This window comes from Numenius arquata, chromosome 1 (genome assembly GCF_964106895.1).
Source record: "Numenius arquata chromosome 1, bNumArq3.hap1.1, whole genome shotgun sequence".
NCBI lineage: Eukaryota > Metazoa > Chordata > Aves > Charadriiformes > Scolopacidae > Numenius > Numenius arquata.
The window spans coordinates 3,690,412-3,706,696 of NC_133576.1; the positions used below are offsets into that span (position 1 = coordinate 3,690,412).

At 43.2% G+C, this 16,285-nt stretch overlaps 1 protein-coding gene across 2 annotated transcripts in view; it reads right to left on the minus strand.

Moving 5' to 3' along the window:
- Positions 1–16,285, minus strand: part of FAR2 (fatty acyl-CoA reductase 2) — a 94,461-nt gene that overhangs the window by 23,521 nt on the left and 54,655 nt on the right. For both annotated transcript variants that reach the window (XM_074148777.1, XM_074148785.1), the window contains exons 3-5: positions 12,567–12,746; positions 5,647–5,824; positions 3,343–3,387 (exon numbers count right to left, since the gene is read on the minus strand). In XM_074148777.1, the coding sequence (XP_074004878.1) occupies positions 3,343–3,387; positions 5,647–5,824; positions 12,567–12,746 (403 nt within the window). The remainder of the gene's footprint in view (positions 1–3,342; positions 3,388–5,646; positions 5,825–12,566; positions 12,747–16,285) is intronic.

Here is a 16,285-nt window from a genome sequence, read left to right on the forward strand (position 1 = left end):
AGCCTCCAAAGCCATTTGTGAGTCTGACGTTTCTGGACAGCCTCCCAGCTGAAGTGCTTCGGGGCCGGTTACTATCCAGAAGATGAATTAAACCATGGTTCTGCCCTACAGCCTCACTGCCATGCAGGGAGGAAGGTCTTTACAGGTAATATGGAACAGTGAGACAAAATGCCTCAATTACAGTCCAGCAGAAATGTAATTAATTCCATATTTTTTTTTTTCAGTCAGCAAACAAAGCTTCTTTCCACAGCAGCTGGAGCAACTGTAGGCGAGAGAAACATGATAAGACTATAAAGAACAACTTGAACTCCCACATTTCATGAATATTTAAAAGAAATATATCTATTTGTGGAATGAAATGATCAGACTCAAATATTAGAGTGGTGACTGAGGGGGTAGGAAGAAAGAAAATAATCTTTGCAAGGTTTGGAGTTCAGATTCTGCCCAGATGATCCCAAAGATCATCTGAGTCAAATCTGAATCTGGAGGTTGTTCTCCATATAGGATGAGCATGGCTTAAGAGTTAGAAATGAATATTTAAGTATGAGGGGGGACTTTAAAAAAACCCACAAACACGAAAACACATTCTTTTTGCTTTTTCCATCCTTAATTAAGGCAAATAAAGCTACTTGACTGATAAATACCCTTTGAAATACAGTTGTCAGAGAGAGATGGCTGTAATCGCACAACTTCCAGGTAGTTTAACTAATGTATAACTTGAATCTTCAAGGGTTAATTTTCAAACTACCAAACAGGACTTACCAGTTCACCATATCTAAGCACATTAATTCAAACCATGTATTATTTCCCAGCCTCAGAAGACCAAAAGTTTCTCCCTAATAATATATACCTTTTACTTCCAGACAACTAGTACCAGTCCAACTAAGTTCAGCAGGCAACTGGAGATGGTACAAGACAAACAGTATCTGTCAGCACTGGCAACCTCCACCCTGCTTCTCCACATCACGGAGTCTCTGCTCCTGACTGATGCCAGCCGTCACCACTGCCTGTGGGGCCACAGAGCCATTGGACATGGACAACAACCTGGTCCCTACACCCTGGACCTACCATCTTTGATCTGTGTCTTCTTCTTGATTAACTCTCAATATAGTTACATTTCAAGTCATCATATTTTATCACGGAAGAACTCAGTGCAGATGACACAAGTTTCGTTGTCTCTGCATTTCCCATAGTGAAGAGCCTCAGAGCTTCAATCCTGAACCAAAACCCACCATCTCTATTTTAAAACTATTTCAGTACAAGTCAAAGCTTTTATACGAAAGGGAAGTTATTTACTACAGTGACCCTCGAATCTCAAAATCTTTACTTTCCATAGAGTTAATTTGGAGATGAAGATACAGGCTGGCATCTGTGTGCGAAACCTCACCTGAATGAAACCCCCATTAGGCTTGCTCTTGCATTCAGTAAGGCTAGAAGTTTTTTGCTATGAAGAACAGAAAAATGTTACTGGTATCAGGAGCAAAAGATAAGGATAAAAAATATATGCAAGCTGTACTGTAAGTTCCTAAAGCGGACACTATTAAAAAAGACTGGTACATGGGCATAATTTCCAAATACTTAACCATTAGGTGTTTTTCACTTGTTGACAGATTAAAAGAAAAGAAAAAAGGAGGGGGGAAAAACTGCTTTTTAAATGACAAAAGATTTGATTGGCATGTTTTTATATGGCTGAAAGCATATGAATTTGCCCCGTGTTTCATAATGCACTGGTATATGATACACGTATGACAGCTAACTCCTGGAATTTGTTGCTTAGGTAATTCACTTGTGGGGAATGAAGAGCAATGCAATGGAAATTTTTTGTATAACATCTTTCTTGCAAACTAACCCTGGACAGATTTTTGTGACAGGCATTTTCAATGCTCAAACGTAAACATAAAAAAATCCAAGCTCATGGATATCATTACAAAAAGTTAGAACCTGTCACATAAAAATGTAAGGCGTGGATCTGCAAAATCATGGAACTGTAAACCCTTTCTTTATTGTGATGACGACAATAAGTCATGAAAGAACACAGAAAACAGCACAAGATGCTGGGAATAGAACAGAGAGAGGCAGTACAAGCTTTATGAACAGTCAGTAATGAGTAAAAGGCTGATAAACAATTATTATAAAGAAATAGCAAGATGCATAGGAGCTAATAACACTTTGTGAACACAAGTGATGCGTTTGGGGGCTTTTGAATGTCTCTGAAATGTGTAACTGGGGTTTTAGATAAAATCATTAGCTGGGATATACCCACTAATTTCACTATTCCTGTGGATTCCAGAAGTAACTGTAATAGTTTCTATTTATGCTCTACTTCAGGTGCAACTGAGCTTTTTTAACAAGATGATATTTGGATTTTATTCTGTTCTCCTATGATTGTAGACTCTTAATCCTTTTTATATACTGCCTCAGGCTGATTACAATATAGTTTTTACAAAATAATCAAGTTGGACAAATCAAATGTACAAAAATATCTGCACATAGCTATACAGCTTTATGCATTGACAAATGGACCTAAGGCAGCGATTTTAGTTCAGAAAAAAAAATAAGCCAGGAGAAAGGTAATGCAACTTTACTGTTTTCATCTATTAAGTTGTAATGATTGTTTTCATATTACAGGGAACGTTTTATCAAGTTATTAATTATTTCATAATTATGGCTCTGTTCCTCATCAGTTTGCACATTAGTCATTTACACCAGTGTTATGCAAGATTATAGTGAATTATCCATGTGACTGGCAGAGTCTGAATTGATAGTTACACCCATTATTTAGGTGTACTCTGTGCATGGAGAAATCCTGTATAAAGCAATGACAAGCGAGACCTAGAATCTTTGTTATTGTGGAGCGGTTACAAACTAAAGCAGCGGACTTAGCAACCACACAGACGAAGGTAAATGAAAGGATAAATAACGCTGCCTTGTATTGATGGTGTGGTAATCTGGCCTGGAAAAATTAAGTTCTGTTACAAGATTCAAGCTTTGATCTGTGAATTACCCTAGTTTCAAGGATGCATCTTTTGCCCTCTCTTTGAAAATATGTCCCAAATTTTATTCTTTTTAGACTTTTTAGAAACTGCAATTCATGTGTAGTGAATCAGCAACATGAATACTCTTTCAATGTCCTTTTTTTGAGTGCAGCATAAATAGACAGTCTTCTGGGTCCTACACACAGGTGTACGGCAAGTGTGTGACATTTTTCTACCAGATTCAGAAAATGGCTATGACCCTTTTTTGCACACACTTTCTAAGTGGAGCTGTAGAGTAACTTTAGAGTTGCTATTTTAGTAACTCCAACTCCACTTTAAGGGGAGCTTAAACAGTGACCAGACATACCGCAACGAATATTCCACTTGTCCCGTTGAAGCTGTCAATCCAACCCTGCAAAAAAACCACAGAAGAACGGTTACCGTTTCTTTCAGCGACCATGTTGCTTTACACAGGCTTCGAAATGGTGAAAGGGCTGTAATGCTGTGGTGTGGACGAAGAGGCAACGCGACACCAGTTAAGATGGATGCCAGCCCGCCTGGGACAGCTGCCAGGAAGCTAACCAGTACGAAGTCCTTAATTGATTTTAAATAGGGGATGCGTTGTACGATACCTCATTCTGTCTGCAACTTACCCACCAACAACAGCATCTAATTTTGTTTTTAGAAACCACTTCTTTTGTATAACAACTCAGCTAGGGGAATAACCTCTGGCTTTAAACACTATAGCGTCTCGGTGCTGTCACACTTGCTGAAGACAGTCAGCGTGTTATATACCCTCCGACACACAGCGTGCAGATGTCACTCATTTGGTTACTCCAGCTAATTTCACAGAATCTTCTTGGTTGGAAGGGACCTTTGAGATCATTGAGTCCAACCACAAAAGAAAAAAAAAAGCAAACACAAAACAAACAAACAAAAAACAACAACAAAAAGCAAAAAACCCCTCAAATACCAAAACCAAAACAAAACCAAAAACTGTACAAAACAAACATGCACAACCCCACACTACACCCACCCACAAACAGACACAACCCAACCATCTCGGGCACTAGAGCATGCCCTGAAGTGCCACGTCTACACGTTTCTTAAATACCTCCAGGGATGGCGACTCCACCACCTCCCTGGGCAGGCTGTTCCAGTGCCTGACCACTCTCTCAGTAAAGTAATTCTTCCTCATATCTAACCTAAACCTCCCCTGCCCCAACTTCAGACCATTTCCTCTGGTCCTGTCATTATTCCCTTGGGAGAAGAGGCCAACACCCACCTCTCTACACCCTCCTTTCAGGGAGTTGTAGAGGGCAATGAGGTCCCCCCTCAGCCTCCTCTTCTCCAAACTAAACATGCCCAGTTCCCTCAGCCTCTCCTCATATGACTTGTCCTCTAGATCCCTCACCAGCTTGGTGGCTCTCCTCTGGACACGCTCCAGCAGCTCAATGTCCTTCCTGTAGTGAGGGGCCCAGAACTGAACACAGCACTCGAGGTGAGGCCTCACCAGTGCCCAGTCCAGAGGCACCATCACTGCCCTGCTCCTGCTGGCCACGCTGTTCCTGATACAGGCCAGGATGCCGTTGGCCTTCTTGGCCACCTGGGCACACTGCTGGCTCATGTTCAGCCGGTTGTCCACCAGCACCCCCAGGTCCTTTTCTGCTGGGCAGCTTTCCAGCCGCTCTTCCCCAAGCCTGTAGCGTTGCCTGGGGTTGTTGTGACTGAAATTTCTAAGGCAAGGAATTAAAAAAAAAAAACCAAAAAAAAAAAACCCACCACAAAACCACTCCACTTTTGAATCCTATCCTACTTCAGGTCAGGGAAACTGCCACTTGTGGGAGCTGGAGTTCAGAGCGGGGATGAGCTGTCTGACCTGAAACAGGTTATGACATCTAACAGAGTTCGCTCTGTCTTTCTGAGATGAGGAGCTTGGCCCAGAGCCTCGGCTCTATCTCAGCCATCTTTGGCACGCTTTGAGCTGCTTGAAAGCCAAAGGTGACTTTATGTTGCCTTTCCAATTTGGCTGCAACGTTAGGGCACGCTATTGCTACCAGTATATTTAGCTTAGTGAATTATTTCCGTCCAAAAGTACAGCTGCGTTTAATTACTGTGTGGCTGACATTGGTATCTGCAACAAGCCCATACAATCCAGTGAATTCAATGACTCCCAACATCAGACAGAGATACTAGGTAACTGCACATGACGTTATCGAATGCTTTCGAGGACCATGTGTGGTCTAGGGTGCCCGTCAGGGCCTCATTAATAGTCTGACCGGGCCATGGAAAGACTCGAAGCAGAATGCATCAGGACTACAACCAACCCCCAGATCTCGTGTTTCCCCAGCTTGTACAGAAACCCCGCTGTGTGTCTGCCTGGGCACAACCCTCTGCACATAAGACTCAGTTGCAAGCCCAGCATTCTGCACCGTTATTATCCCAGCTCTTGTTATTACCGCTTAAATGCATTCTTTTCACTCGGAGACAAGAAGGCTTGCTGTTCTATTCCAGCACAGGTCCTCCACCTCTTCCACGTGCTTTCCTACCAACTGAAGTACCTGTTTCTCAAGCGGATGCTGCTACAGGTAGGGAGAGATTCCTGACAGTATTGGAGCTACAGCTGTATCAAAGGGCTCTCGGTAGGGAATTGCTATGTATTCATGCTTACTGGGAAAGGCTCATGCCAGCTAGCTCCCACGATGGATGGCCTGATGATAGCAATGTTCAGGTTTCCTTTCTCTTGCTGAATCAGGTATTCTGACAAGGCTTTGGTGTAGGTGTAAGTGTTGGGCCAGTCCCCAAGCAGCTTGGGTGTGATGTCTTGAATGATAGATTCATCCAGCCACCTACAGGAAACAAGGAGAATGTCATTATCTGCCATGCAGAGAGCAAAAAAGACCAGCGAGACAGGAATCCTCACCTGAGACAAAGGATAAGCAAGTGAAAACCATTTAAGACAAAGCAAAGAGCAACTGGTTTGGGTTTAGGACAGCTCTGTGGAAGAAAGGTTACTTTTGTCTTCAAAGTGCAAAATAACCCCGGTGAGCTTCATGCTGCGATGTTCAGCTCAACTTCAGGTATCTATACCTTATTTTAAAGCAATCTCTCGTGTGCTTTATGCTTCACCGCAATCTGTAACGTAAATATAGCCACAGATCTACAGATCCACAGAGCTTTCCAGCCTAGCACCCTCACTAGTTAGCACTCATCCTTAGCCAACGCAGTCCCTGCATACTCCCAAGTACGTTTCAGGAGATTCATAGATTGGTCCAGGCCGCAAGGGACCTCCAAAGGTCATCTAGTCTGACCTCCCCACAGTCAGCAAGGACACCCCCAACTAGACCAGGTTGCCCAGGGCCTTGTCGAGCTTCACCTTGAATATCTCAAGGGAAGAGGCCTCAACCACCTCCCTGGGCAACTTGTTCCAGTGTTCCACCACCCTCATGGTAAAGAACTTATTCCTAACGTCTAATCTAAATCTGCTTTTTTCCAGTTTAAAGACATTACCCCTTGTTCTGTCACTGCCGGCCTTTGTAAACAGACTCTCCCCAGCCTTCCTGTGGGCCCCCCTCAGGTACTGGAAGGTCTCCCCGGAGCCTCCTCTTCTCCAGGCTGAACAACCTTCAGTTACTGAGTCGAGTAGCATTACAAAGGTCTGAAAAGCTAGAACAACGTACGACAGGGATATGAATCCAGCAGCACTATTTACAGCGTTAGATGTTCCTTCCTACTGATTTTCCACAGCTTGTTCACATAGGAAGTAAGGAAACCGTCAGTGCTAGCTGCTTTAAAAAAAATCAAACAAAAACCCAAACACGTCAAAAAAACCCACTAAGCATTTTTTTTTTTTAATTACTATTATTTAAGGTATTCAGGTATCTAATCCATCAGAAGTAATTACACGTATACCTTTAAAGCAGCAGCCCTTACCACCGCAGTGCTGCAGCGATGACCTAAGGCTCAAAGGCTCTTCCCTGGCACACCATCAAGACTTCAGAGGTCTTGCCAGCGTTCGGGTCTAAAGACAGGAACTGGCTGTACTTCCAGAGCCCTTGCACACCACTGCCAATCCCCGACAGGCTTTCAGCAGCCTGGTGCTACACCACAGAATCAAAGATTAACTCCTATAATCCAATTTGTAATTAAGTCAATGGACTTATAGTTCAGACCGAACGGGCATGTTCTTCCCAGGGGCATTGCAAGGAGCCTCACTTCACCCCTCTTTATCTCGAATTTCAGAAGCAGGTGGAGGTCAAGGGGAGAGGAATAAGGTGGAGACTGTCACACCCGGAGAATTACTTGATCATACCAACTTAAGCATGCAAACACCTGATGGCCGAAGTAGCACACTGCTTTTCAGATCGCTCTCATTAGACATAGATGGAAATATTACACAAAAATAATGTTGTATGAGAAAACACCGATTCACTGAAACAGTTTGCAGGGGAGGGTTAAATCCAGTGAATCTCTCAGTTTTGGAACTAGCTAAAAAGAATCTGAGAGTTTTCAGTATATAGAAACATATTTTTTTTTTTTAAATAAAGCAGCCTTATGGAGGCACAAATACTTTCCTTTCCAATCCTAGCCCCATGTTTCAGAAACAAGGCAGAAAAATTGTTTAAGCATAAAATATGAAGTTGAACTACACAGAGGTTATAAGTAGCGCACAATATTGACTTAATTTACAAAGCCTGTTTAGGCAGCCATTGAACCCAGCCTCCTCAGGGTCTCGGATAAATTGCCATTGTTTGAATCTGTCGAGTAATTAATTATGAGCCTACCAAAAGGAGATGTCTGTTTCTGCAGAGCATGAAGGAAGACTGCGTTCATTTGGGAACTCAAATTAAAGAGACTTGCATGCAAGTCTCTTTTCCCTCCTCCTTTTTTTTTTTTTTTTTTTTTTTAAATAACAGAGGCTTATAGGTTAGTGTTTCTCACAAAGCGCAGACAGGTGTAGAAGTACAAGGAGAAGCAATTTCTCCTTGCCCTCATCCTTCCAGACAGGCCTCCGCATTATTTTAAGTGGTCGTCAAGAGGACCACGCTCCTGTCTGTCTCAAAGGTACCATCCTACCCGGTGACGTGATCTACCAGCATTACCATCACAGGAGCACAGAGCTGACAGTTCAGCAGGGCGAACTCTTCCTACTCCTCTGTGACCTACTTTGAAGATTTCAAAATGCTAAATTACAAAGCCACTGCTTTTGCTCACTGCTGCAATTGCCCCGTAGAAATAAGAGATGCAAATCAAACCTCCTCTTTCACCACATACATGCACCGAATTACTCTGCCACAGGAAAATGTTAACTTTCTGTGCTAATCGCTTTGCATTAATGAGACACTCTCTTTCTTGTAGGTGATGACAAACCTATACTTTCTGCAATAATGAAAACAGTTCTGCTTCAGCCCACACTTCGCTGTGCGCTGTGTTCCTTGCCTCAGCACACCCTTCAAAGCTGATTTCCCTCAGCTTTAGATTAAGGCAAACCTGGCTCGATGTGGCAGATTAGATGTTTCCTCTATTGGCCTGGCAGCACTTAGAAGCGGTGACTTTTTGGTTTAGAGATTAGGCCTAAGGCTCTACTAGTAGGTTAAATATCAAAATACTGAAAAGCAGGGATATAATAGGAGGATAAGAACAGAAAAAGAAACAGCTAGGAGACCTACTTGGGATTTCACCTGCATAAGCAAATACCTATTGCATGGCCAAAAGCATCATTAAATGGATCTGTTATTGCATCTAGTCCTGCGATCGTGCCTCTTAATGCAATTCCAAAAGAGCACTTTAAGACAAGGGTTGTTTGTATTTCCTTGTCTCCTTTTTTTCCTCCCCCACTTTTTTGAGGGTGATGTTCTGATATCTGTTAATTGCCTCTCTCTGAAACTTTCTGTACCCAGATATTTTTTCTTACACTTACACGGTGAATAACAAAAGGCACATCTCTCCCATCTCCTTCCAACCCTGCTTTTGTCTTCTCTCTCTCTGAGTAATTCCCTTCACAGTCTCAGTTTTCGATATTCCATTCTGCCTATATCACATCATCCCAACACCACGGGGACTTTCCCCATCCTGCTCCTCCACACACGCTGGAGCCCCAGGCACCTTCTTCATCTTCAGGCCTTTGACTTGCAGAATGCCTTCCAAACCAATGACACTGAAGACAGTAATTTTCAACAAGGCCCACCTGGTTTCAGTGCCTTTGAAGGCAGTGGTTGTCTTTGCTGTAAGCAATTATAATGCTACCTGCAAACGCTGTAAAGAAACAGATGCCATCATAGCTGAGGGAATGCTGTGACTTCTGTCTCACCAGAAGGACCAGAAGTTTGTGAACTTCTGGAGTATGGGACATGAGAAAAACTGTAAAACAAATTCAAAACTCTAGTAAAAAAAGAAACCCCACCTCTAACTATGCAACTAAGAAAAAATAATCAAACATACAACTAAGATAAACATATCAAAGAACACATCTGAAAACCCATCCTCTGTCACTCAACCTTTCTTTCAAACGTCATCACCTCTGCTGCAGATGCAAACTATGATAAATAAATTCTTAGTGTCTTATATGAAGCAGCTGAAGTAGCCACCTCTCTGGTAGCCAGGCACTTCTGCATGTTTCTAATTAGTATTCGGTCCTTTGCTGGAGTCTTTTTTTTTCTGAGCCATCAACAATAATTGTTTCCAAAGTTGCAAGTGATGGTAGGCTTTTTGGGGCAGTGAAACGTAATAATGATAGTGATGAACTCCAATGGGCATTGTAAAACTGAGTCAGTGGGCAAAAAGGTGGCAAATTAGCTTCACTGCAAATAAAGGTAAGGTAATGCATTTAGGGAAAAGCTGTCTAAACTGGTCTGAGAGGTTGCTGAACTCAGAACTGGCAGTTGCAGCTCAGCAACAGCTCTTGGAAGCACAGCTGACAGCTCTGTGAAATCTCCAAGTCAATGAGTAGCAGCAGACAAGAAAGTCAATGAAATGTTGGGCATCATCAGGTACTGAGAATAAGACCAATGGCATCATTTTGAAGCTATTTAAATAAAACTTCACATGACCACACCTTGAGTACTGCATACAGTTCTGTCTGGCCCCTGCACCTCAGGGAGTGGGTGCAGTTAAGAAAAGGCAGAGAGGAAGGGCAATCAAAATCATCAAGGAGACAGATCCATTGGCATTGTCATAGAATCACAGAATCACAGAATCACATGGGGTTGGAAGGGACCTCTGGAGATCATCTAGTCCAACCCCCCTGCCAGAGCAGGTCCACCCAGAGCAGGTTGCACAGGAACGTGTCCAGGCGGGTTTTGAATGTCTCCAGAGAAGGAGACTCCACCACCTCTCTGGGCAGCCTATTCCAGTGCTCTGCCACCCACTGTCATGGTTTAACCCTAACCAGCAACTAAGCACCATAGAGCTAAAGACAGTTTAAAAGGCAAAGCAAAAGCTGTGTGCACAAAGTAAAGCAAAACAAGTCATTCGTTCACTCCTTCCCGTGGTCAGGCAGGTGCTCAGCCGTCTCCAGGAAAGCAGAGCTCTGTCATCTCTAACAGTCTCTTGGGAAGACAAACACCTAATTCGGAACATCTCCCCCTTCATTCTTCTTCCCCCAGCTTTATATGCTGAGCATGATGTCAGATGGTATGGAATATCCCTTTGCTCAGCTGGGTCCTCTCCCAGCTTCTTGTGCACCCCCAGCCTACTCGCTGGTGGGGTGAGGAGCAGAAGAGGCCTTGACTCTGCAAGCACTGCTCAGCAATAACTAAAACATCCCCGTGTTATCAGCACTGTTTTCAGCACAAATCCAAAACACAGCCTCATACTAGTTTCTAGGAAGAAAATTAACTCTGTCCCAGCCCAAACCAGCACAGGCATATGAGCAGGCAGTAAAAAGGTTGAGACTCTTCAGTCTGCAGAAGAGAAGGTCCAGGGTGAACATGATGCAGATTTACAGACCTGCAGAGGCAGGGAACAGGGCAAATGCTGCAGCTATTGCAGTGCCACAACTACGGGACATGCGACGGAACTACTAGCGTAACGGTTTGAAACAGGTAAAAGAAGACTCATCTTTACACAGCAGTTAGTGAACCTCTGGAACCCGCTGCCCCAGGGGGTTGCAGGAGCAGAGTACCGCGGAGTTCGAAAAGGGATTAAACATACTAGTGGTTTCAAAAAGAGATCAGAAAAGAATAGGACGTAACACCCCTCATGCAACACTTCTGGTTTCTGGGAGGGTACAAGGGGAATGGGTTGCAAAAAAAGTCTCCAGGCTGGTGTAGTCACTCTGAACAGCATCTCCCAGTGCCACTGCTGAGGGCAAGATGCTGGGCCAGGCAGTCTATTGCTCAAATGCACTAGGGCACATTTTTATGGTTTTATCATGCTCCACTTGCTGAATAAATGATAAATGATAGATGACTTCTAGCTGGAAGTAAACATATCCAAGAGTATGGGCTACTGGAGAAATTCAAATAGAAAACACTGATTTGTACCAAATTTTCTGGACTAGTGCTTAGACAGTGAAATTATTTCTATAGACAAACAATTTTTTGAAATAAAGACCCAGTGGTTCTCCTAGCGGACATTAATTAATCTCATCTCTTATTGCCCTAAAATCAAGGAGAGGAAAGATTTAATACCAGCTCTTTGGGTTACTAGTTCACAGGTAATTTGCTTGTATCACACAAGTGGAATACCACAAGAAAATAAATGAAAACAAAGTTACAGCTTTGTGAAAATTCTTCTAAGGGGAAGGCATCCTGGGGCCTTTATCAGAGGATTTTCTAATTTGTTCTAATTATTCTTCATTTCGGTAAATTCAGTTAAACAAGCTTTTTTGTTGGTCCCTCCAAGTCCTGGATTCTCACACTGAAGTCTCTAAACCAGCCTGTTTCTGACTCACCCCCATATAACTCTGGTTTAATACCACAGGAGTGTTGAAATAAGAGATAAAGAAACGAGCATAAGGTACACGAAAAATTTCAGTTCTTACTAAGGTAGCAACAGATCTGAGTCTTACAGAAAGCAGCAACACAACTCCATTCCTGGTGGCAAATACACTCATGCATAACTTAACTTACCCAACGCTGGACTCTCATGAAATCACACGGTCTTTTTAAAAACAGCGTGCGAAAAATTTAGAGGCAGCTGAAATCACAGGGTTATTAAGTGTGGTTTATGCTGTTTTCTAATAATTTTGTATTTGGAAAAATATTCTTAAGGTTGAACCAAATATTTATAAAGCATGACTTCAACAGTTCTCCAGATACAAAGGCTCCAAAACAGAGTGTCTGTTTCTTCTATTTTCAAAAAACCTCAGTAAAGTTAGTTTCAAGATAAAACCCAGAAAGGGCAGACTTATTGAATGACATTCTGTGAACAGTACCCCTCAAAACCACCAAGAACGAAAGCTCTCTCTTCCCTTGGTCTCTCTGATGGCCAACATCTCTTGCTGGCACGGGTGTGTGCAGACACAGCAATACAGTAACAGGAGCAACTATGAGCAGAAATCCCACTGGATAGGTTATGTGAACACTTCAGAGGTCCTCTGCAGAATGAAGCAAACCCCACGTCAGAAGAGGTGACGCAGCTCCTACTTACTCTACTAAATCAAAGAGCTTCTTGGGTTCAGCTGGGGGTGGGTAGATGACTTCATCTATGCATTTCCGGACACAGTTTGCATAGGCGGTGGAGATGTGGATGAAAGCCTCGAGGTTCTGCATCTGCCGGGCCAGTTCTAGAAGCCGCTGTGTGCCCATTGCATTCAGTTGCAGGGCATGTCTAAAGAGGGCAGGGGAAAAAACAAACAAAAAAAATAATATGCATTTCACGGGAAAGAATATATGAAAGCTGAGCATTACCCAAACCCCAAATAATGAAAAGGGAAGAAAGGGAAGAGAAGGGGTCACATCAGAGCGGAAAGCTTCAGTGAAACGCAAGGGCTACACCAGCTTTCAGAGTAACGCTGTTGGATCTGCTGTTGTGGCCACAGAATGTGTTTCATAGATTCACAGATTCATAGATTGGTCCAGGCCGGAAGGGACCTCCAAAGGTCATCTAGTCCGACCTCCCCGCAGTCAGCAGGGACACCCCCAACTAGACCAGGTTGCCCAGGGCCTCGTCGAGCTTCACCTTGAATATCTCAAGGGAAGGGGCCTCAACCACCTCCCTGGGCAACCTGTTCCAGCGCTCCACCACCCTCATGGTAAAGAACGTTTTCATAATATCCAATCTAAATCTCCCCTTCTCCAACTTAAAGCCATTTCCCCTCGTCCTGTCACTGCAGGCCTTTGTAAACAGACCCTCCCCAGCCTTCCTGTAGGCCCCCCTCAGGTACTGGAAGGCCGCTATGAGGTCTCCCCGGAGCCTCCTTTTCTCCAAGCTGAACAACCCCAGCTCCCTCAGCCTGTCCTCACAGCAGAGGTGCTCCAGCCCCCTGATCATTTTCGTGGCCCTCCTCTGGACCCGCTCCATCAGGTCCATGTCCTTTCTATATTGAGGGCTCCAGACCTGCACACAGTACTGCAGGTGAGGTCTCACCAGAGCAAAGTGGCAGAATCACCTCTCTGGATCTGCTGGCAACACTTCTTTTGATGCAGCCCAGGATGGGATTGGCCTTCTGGGCTGCAAATGCACATTGCCTGCTCATGTCCAGCTTCTCGTCCATCAGCACCCCCAAGTCCCTTTCCTCAGGGCTGCTTTCTAATACCCCATCCCCCAGGCTGTATTTATACTGAGGATTGTTTCTTCCCAGGTGCAGGACCCTGCACTTGCTTTTGTTGAACCTCATGAGGTTCAACTGGGCCCACCTCTCCAGCCTGTCCAGGTCCCTCTGGATGACATCCCATCCCTCTGGTGTATCGACAACACCACACAGCTTGGTGTCATCTGCAAACTTGCTGATGGTGCTCTCAATCCCTCTGTCTATGTCTTTGATAAAAATGTTAAACAGTACTGGTCCCAGCATGGACCCTTGAGGGACACCACTTGTCACTGCATATGTTTTCACTTAATTCAAAGGATCAGAGTTAACGTTTCACTAAAATCTCTAAATCTGACATATTTGCCACCCCCTGCTGGCACAAATATTTCCAATAGGCACGGCCACTGAGGCATTATGGTTCCTGTGGTCCCCATTCAACTTGCTCCTGCTAAACCAGATAAGCACGTGGGTTTCAGTAAGCAGCAAAGGGTTCTTTGGCCCAGAAAAACAGATTCATACTGAAAGAAGACACAACTAGAGATAACAGCTTAAATTCTGAAGGAATGGAGAAGAGGACTGATAAGCATAACAGAAAAGAGTCCTGGTTAGCAAGGTTGACCTTGAAGCACCCAGCATAGCTAGAAGTTGTCCTGGAGACTATCTGCAATGGGTCTCAGTGAACAGACATTCAACTTTTTTGCATGCTTTTTACTGGAAGCAAGACACTTCCCTGTACGGAAGGGAAAAGGCTAAGGAATACGCAATCTGTTCAGCCCAGGAGTAGAAGCTTTCAGCAACATGTACAAGATTATGAATAATGCTATTAGGTACAGTGTACACTAAAAAATTAATTACACCAACATTGAAGAGAAATTGTAAATAGTCCAGATGAATGAAAACAGAAACTAAGAGTATGATTAATGTTTGGATCACAATATCTAAAGCCAGAAATACTAATTTTCTTTTAGCACGCTGCTATTAAAGAATAGAATTTGCTATAGATTTCTATTTCCTCCTGCCCTTCTAGCAGGATGAACACTTCTACTTTAGCTTCCCCTCATATGAAAGTTGCTCTTCTGTGTACATTTCTATTCATTTTTATTCCTTCTGAGATGGGGTGAACAGAATTGCACTCAGAATATGGGCCCAGCATGGATTTCTGCTGAGACGTTCAGAGTTCCTTTAGCCTTCTCGGGGATTATCATCAAACCCTGGTGATCTGTTACTCTTTATTTTTTTTCTCTTTATATTTAAACCGCCTCTACTAATATTTCAATATCACACAGTTTTCATCTGGAGAATTCCCTAAATGTACTGCATGTTAATGCCAGTAATTCATTTCATATCTCTGGTGCTGTTTTTCTAGTATCTTGATAGCGCTGCTTTTGCACCTCCCTTATCTAGTGCCTCTAAATATTCAGTGGTAGGCTTTGTGCTTCTGCTCTTTTTAGAAAACATTTTTATTTTTTGTGTCGTTTGCAAATTGCTGCTCAAAATTTTTATTTGAGCTGCAGTATTACGCTTTCACATTTAACTCGCTAGAACTTTTACCCATACGATATATTTTCTTATTCAGACAGGAATAATTTGATTTTAACAACTCCTCGTACTTTGCTGTTTTATCATACTGGATTTTCCTTGTTCTGTTGGAGAGATGTTGACAGATTACATGCAATCAGCCTTTAAATAGTTTTCTACGCTGCTTGCAAGAAGATGACCGTTTTAACTTTTTCTTTTAAGTTCTTTCTAGCTATCCTCCTTATTAGAAACATAGTTTTTCCCTTTGATGTTACATGCCACTGTGATGTATTTTTATAGTGTGTTCATTCATGTATTGATTTAAAAACATTTATGGCTATTTATGCAGTGCAGTGCTTTGCTACTTATATCTTGAGCCAGGTTCTACGTAAGGCTCAAGGTTAAATCAAGAGTTTCACTGAATTTCACTGAATTTTTAGAGTTGGAAGGGACCATAAAGATCATCTAGTCCAACTCCCCTGCTGAAGCAGGATTGCCCAGAGCATGTCAGAGCATGTTACTCAGGACTGCATCCAGGCGGGTCTGGAAAATCTCCAGAGAAGGGGACTCCACGACCTCCCTGGGCAGCCTGTTCCAGGGCTCTGGCACCCTCACCATGAAGAAGTTTTTTCTCATATTTGAGTGGAACCTCCTATGTTCCAGCTTGTGCCCGTTGCCCCTCGTCCTCTCACTGGCAACCACTGAGTTGCTTCCTTTCCGGTTGGTTCTCTAATCAGTTGTTGCAAAAAGCAATTATTAATGGTGGACACAGGGGATATCTATTTAGCTTACATACAAGCGAATGAAGACTGACATTAATAATTGTGTTTTCTACTCTCACAGCCATAGCATTTTTCAAAAACCTGTGAAGATCTGGCAACCCAGATCCTCCACCTCAGTTTCTTTACAGACCTTTACAGTTTGCATAGAAGCACTTACACATCAAGTGTTGGTTTAGTGGCTTATTTCTGCTGTTCATTCTTAGCGGAAAGCCCGGCTGGATGGGCACTCCCAAGGGAGCTCCTTCAGAAATTGAGCATTTATTTCAAACAGTTAATTACACCGAGTGTTGGGTATTTTAAAGCTTGTGATAGGCTAT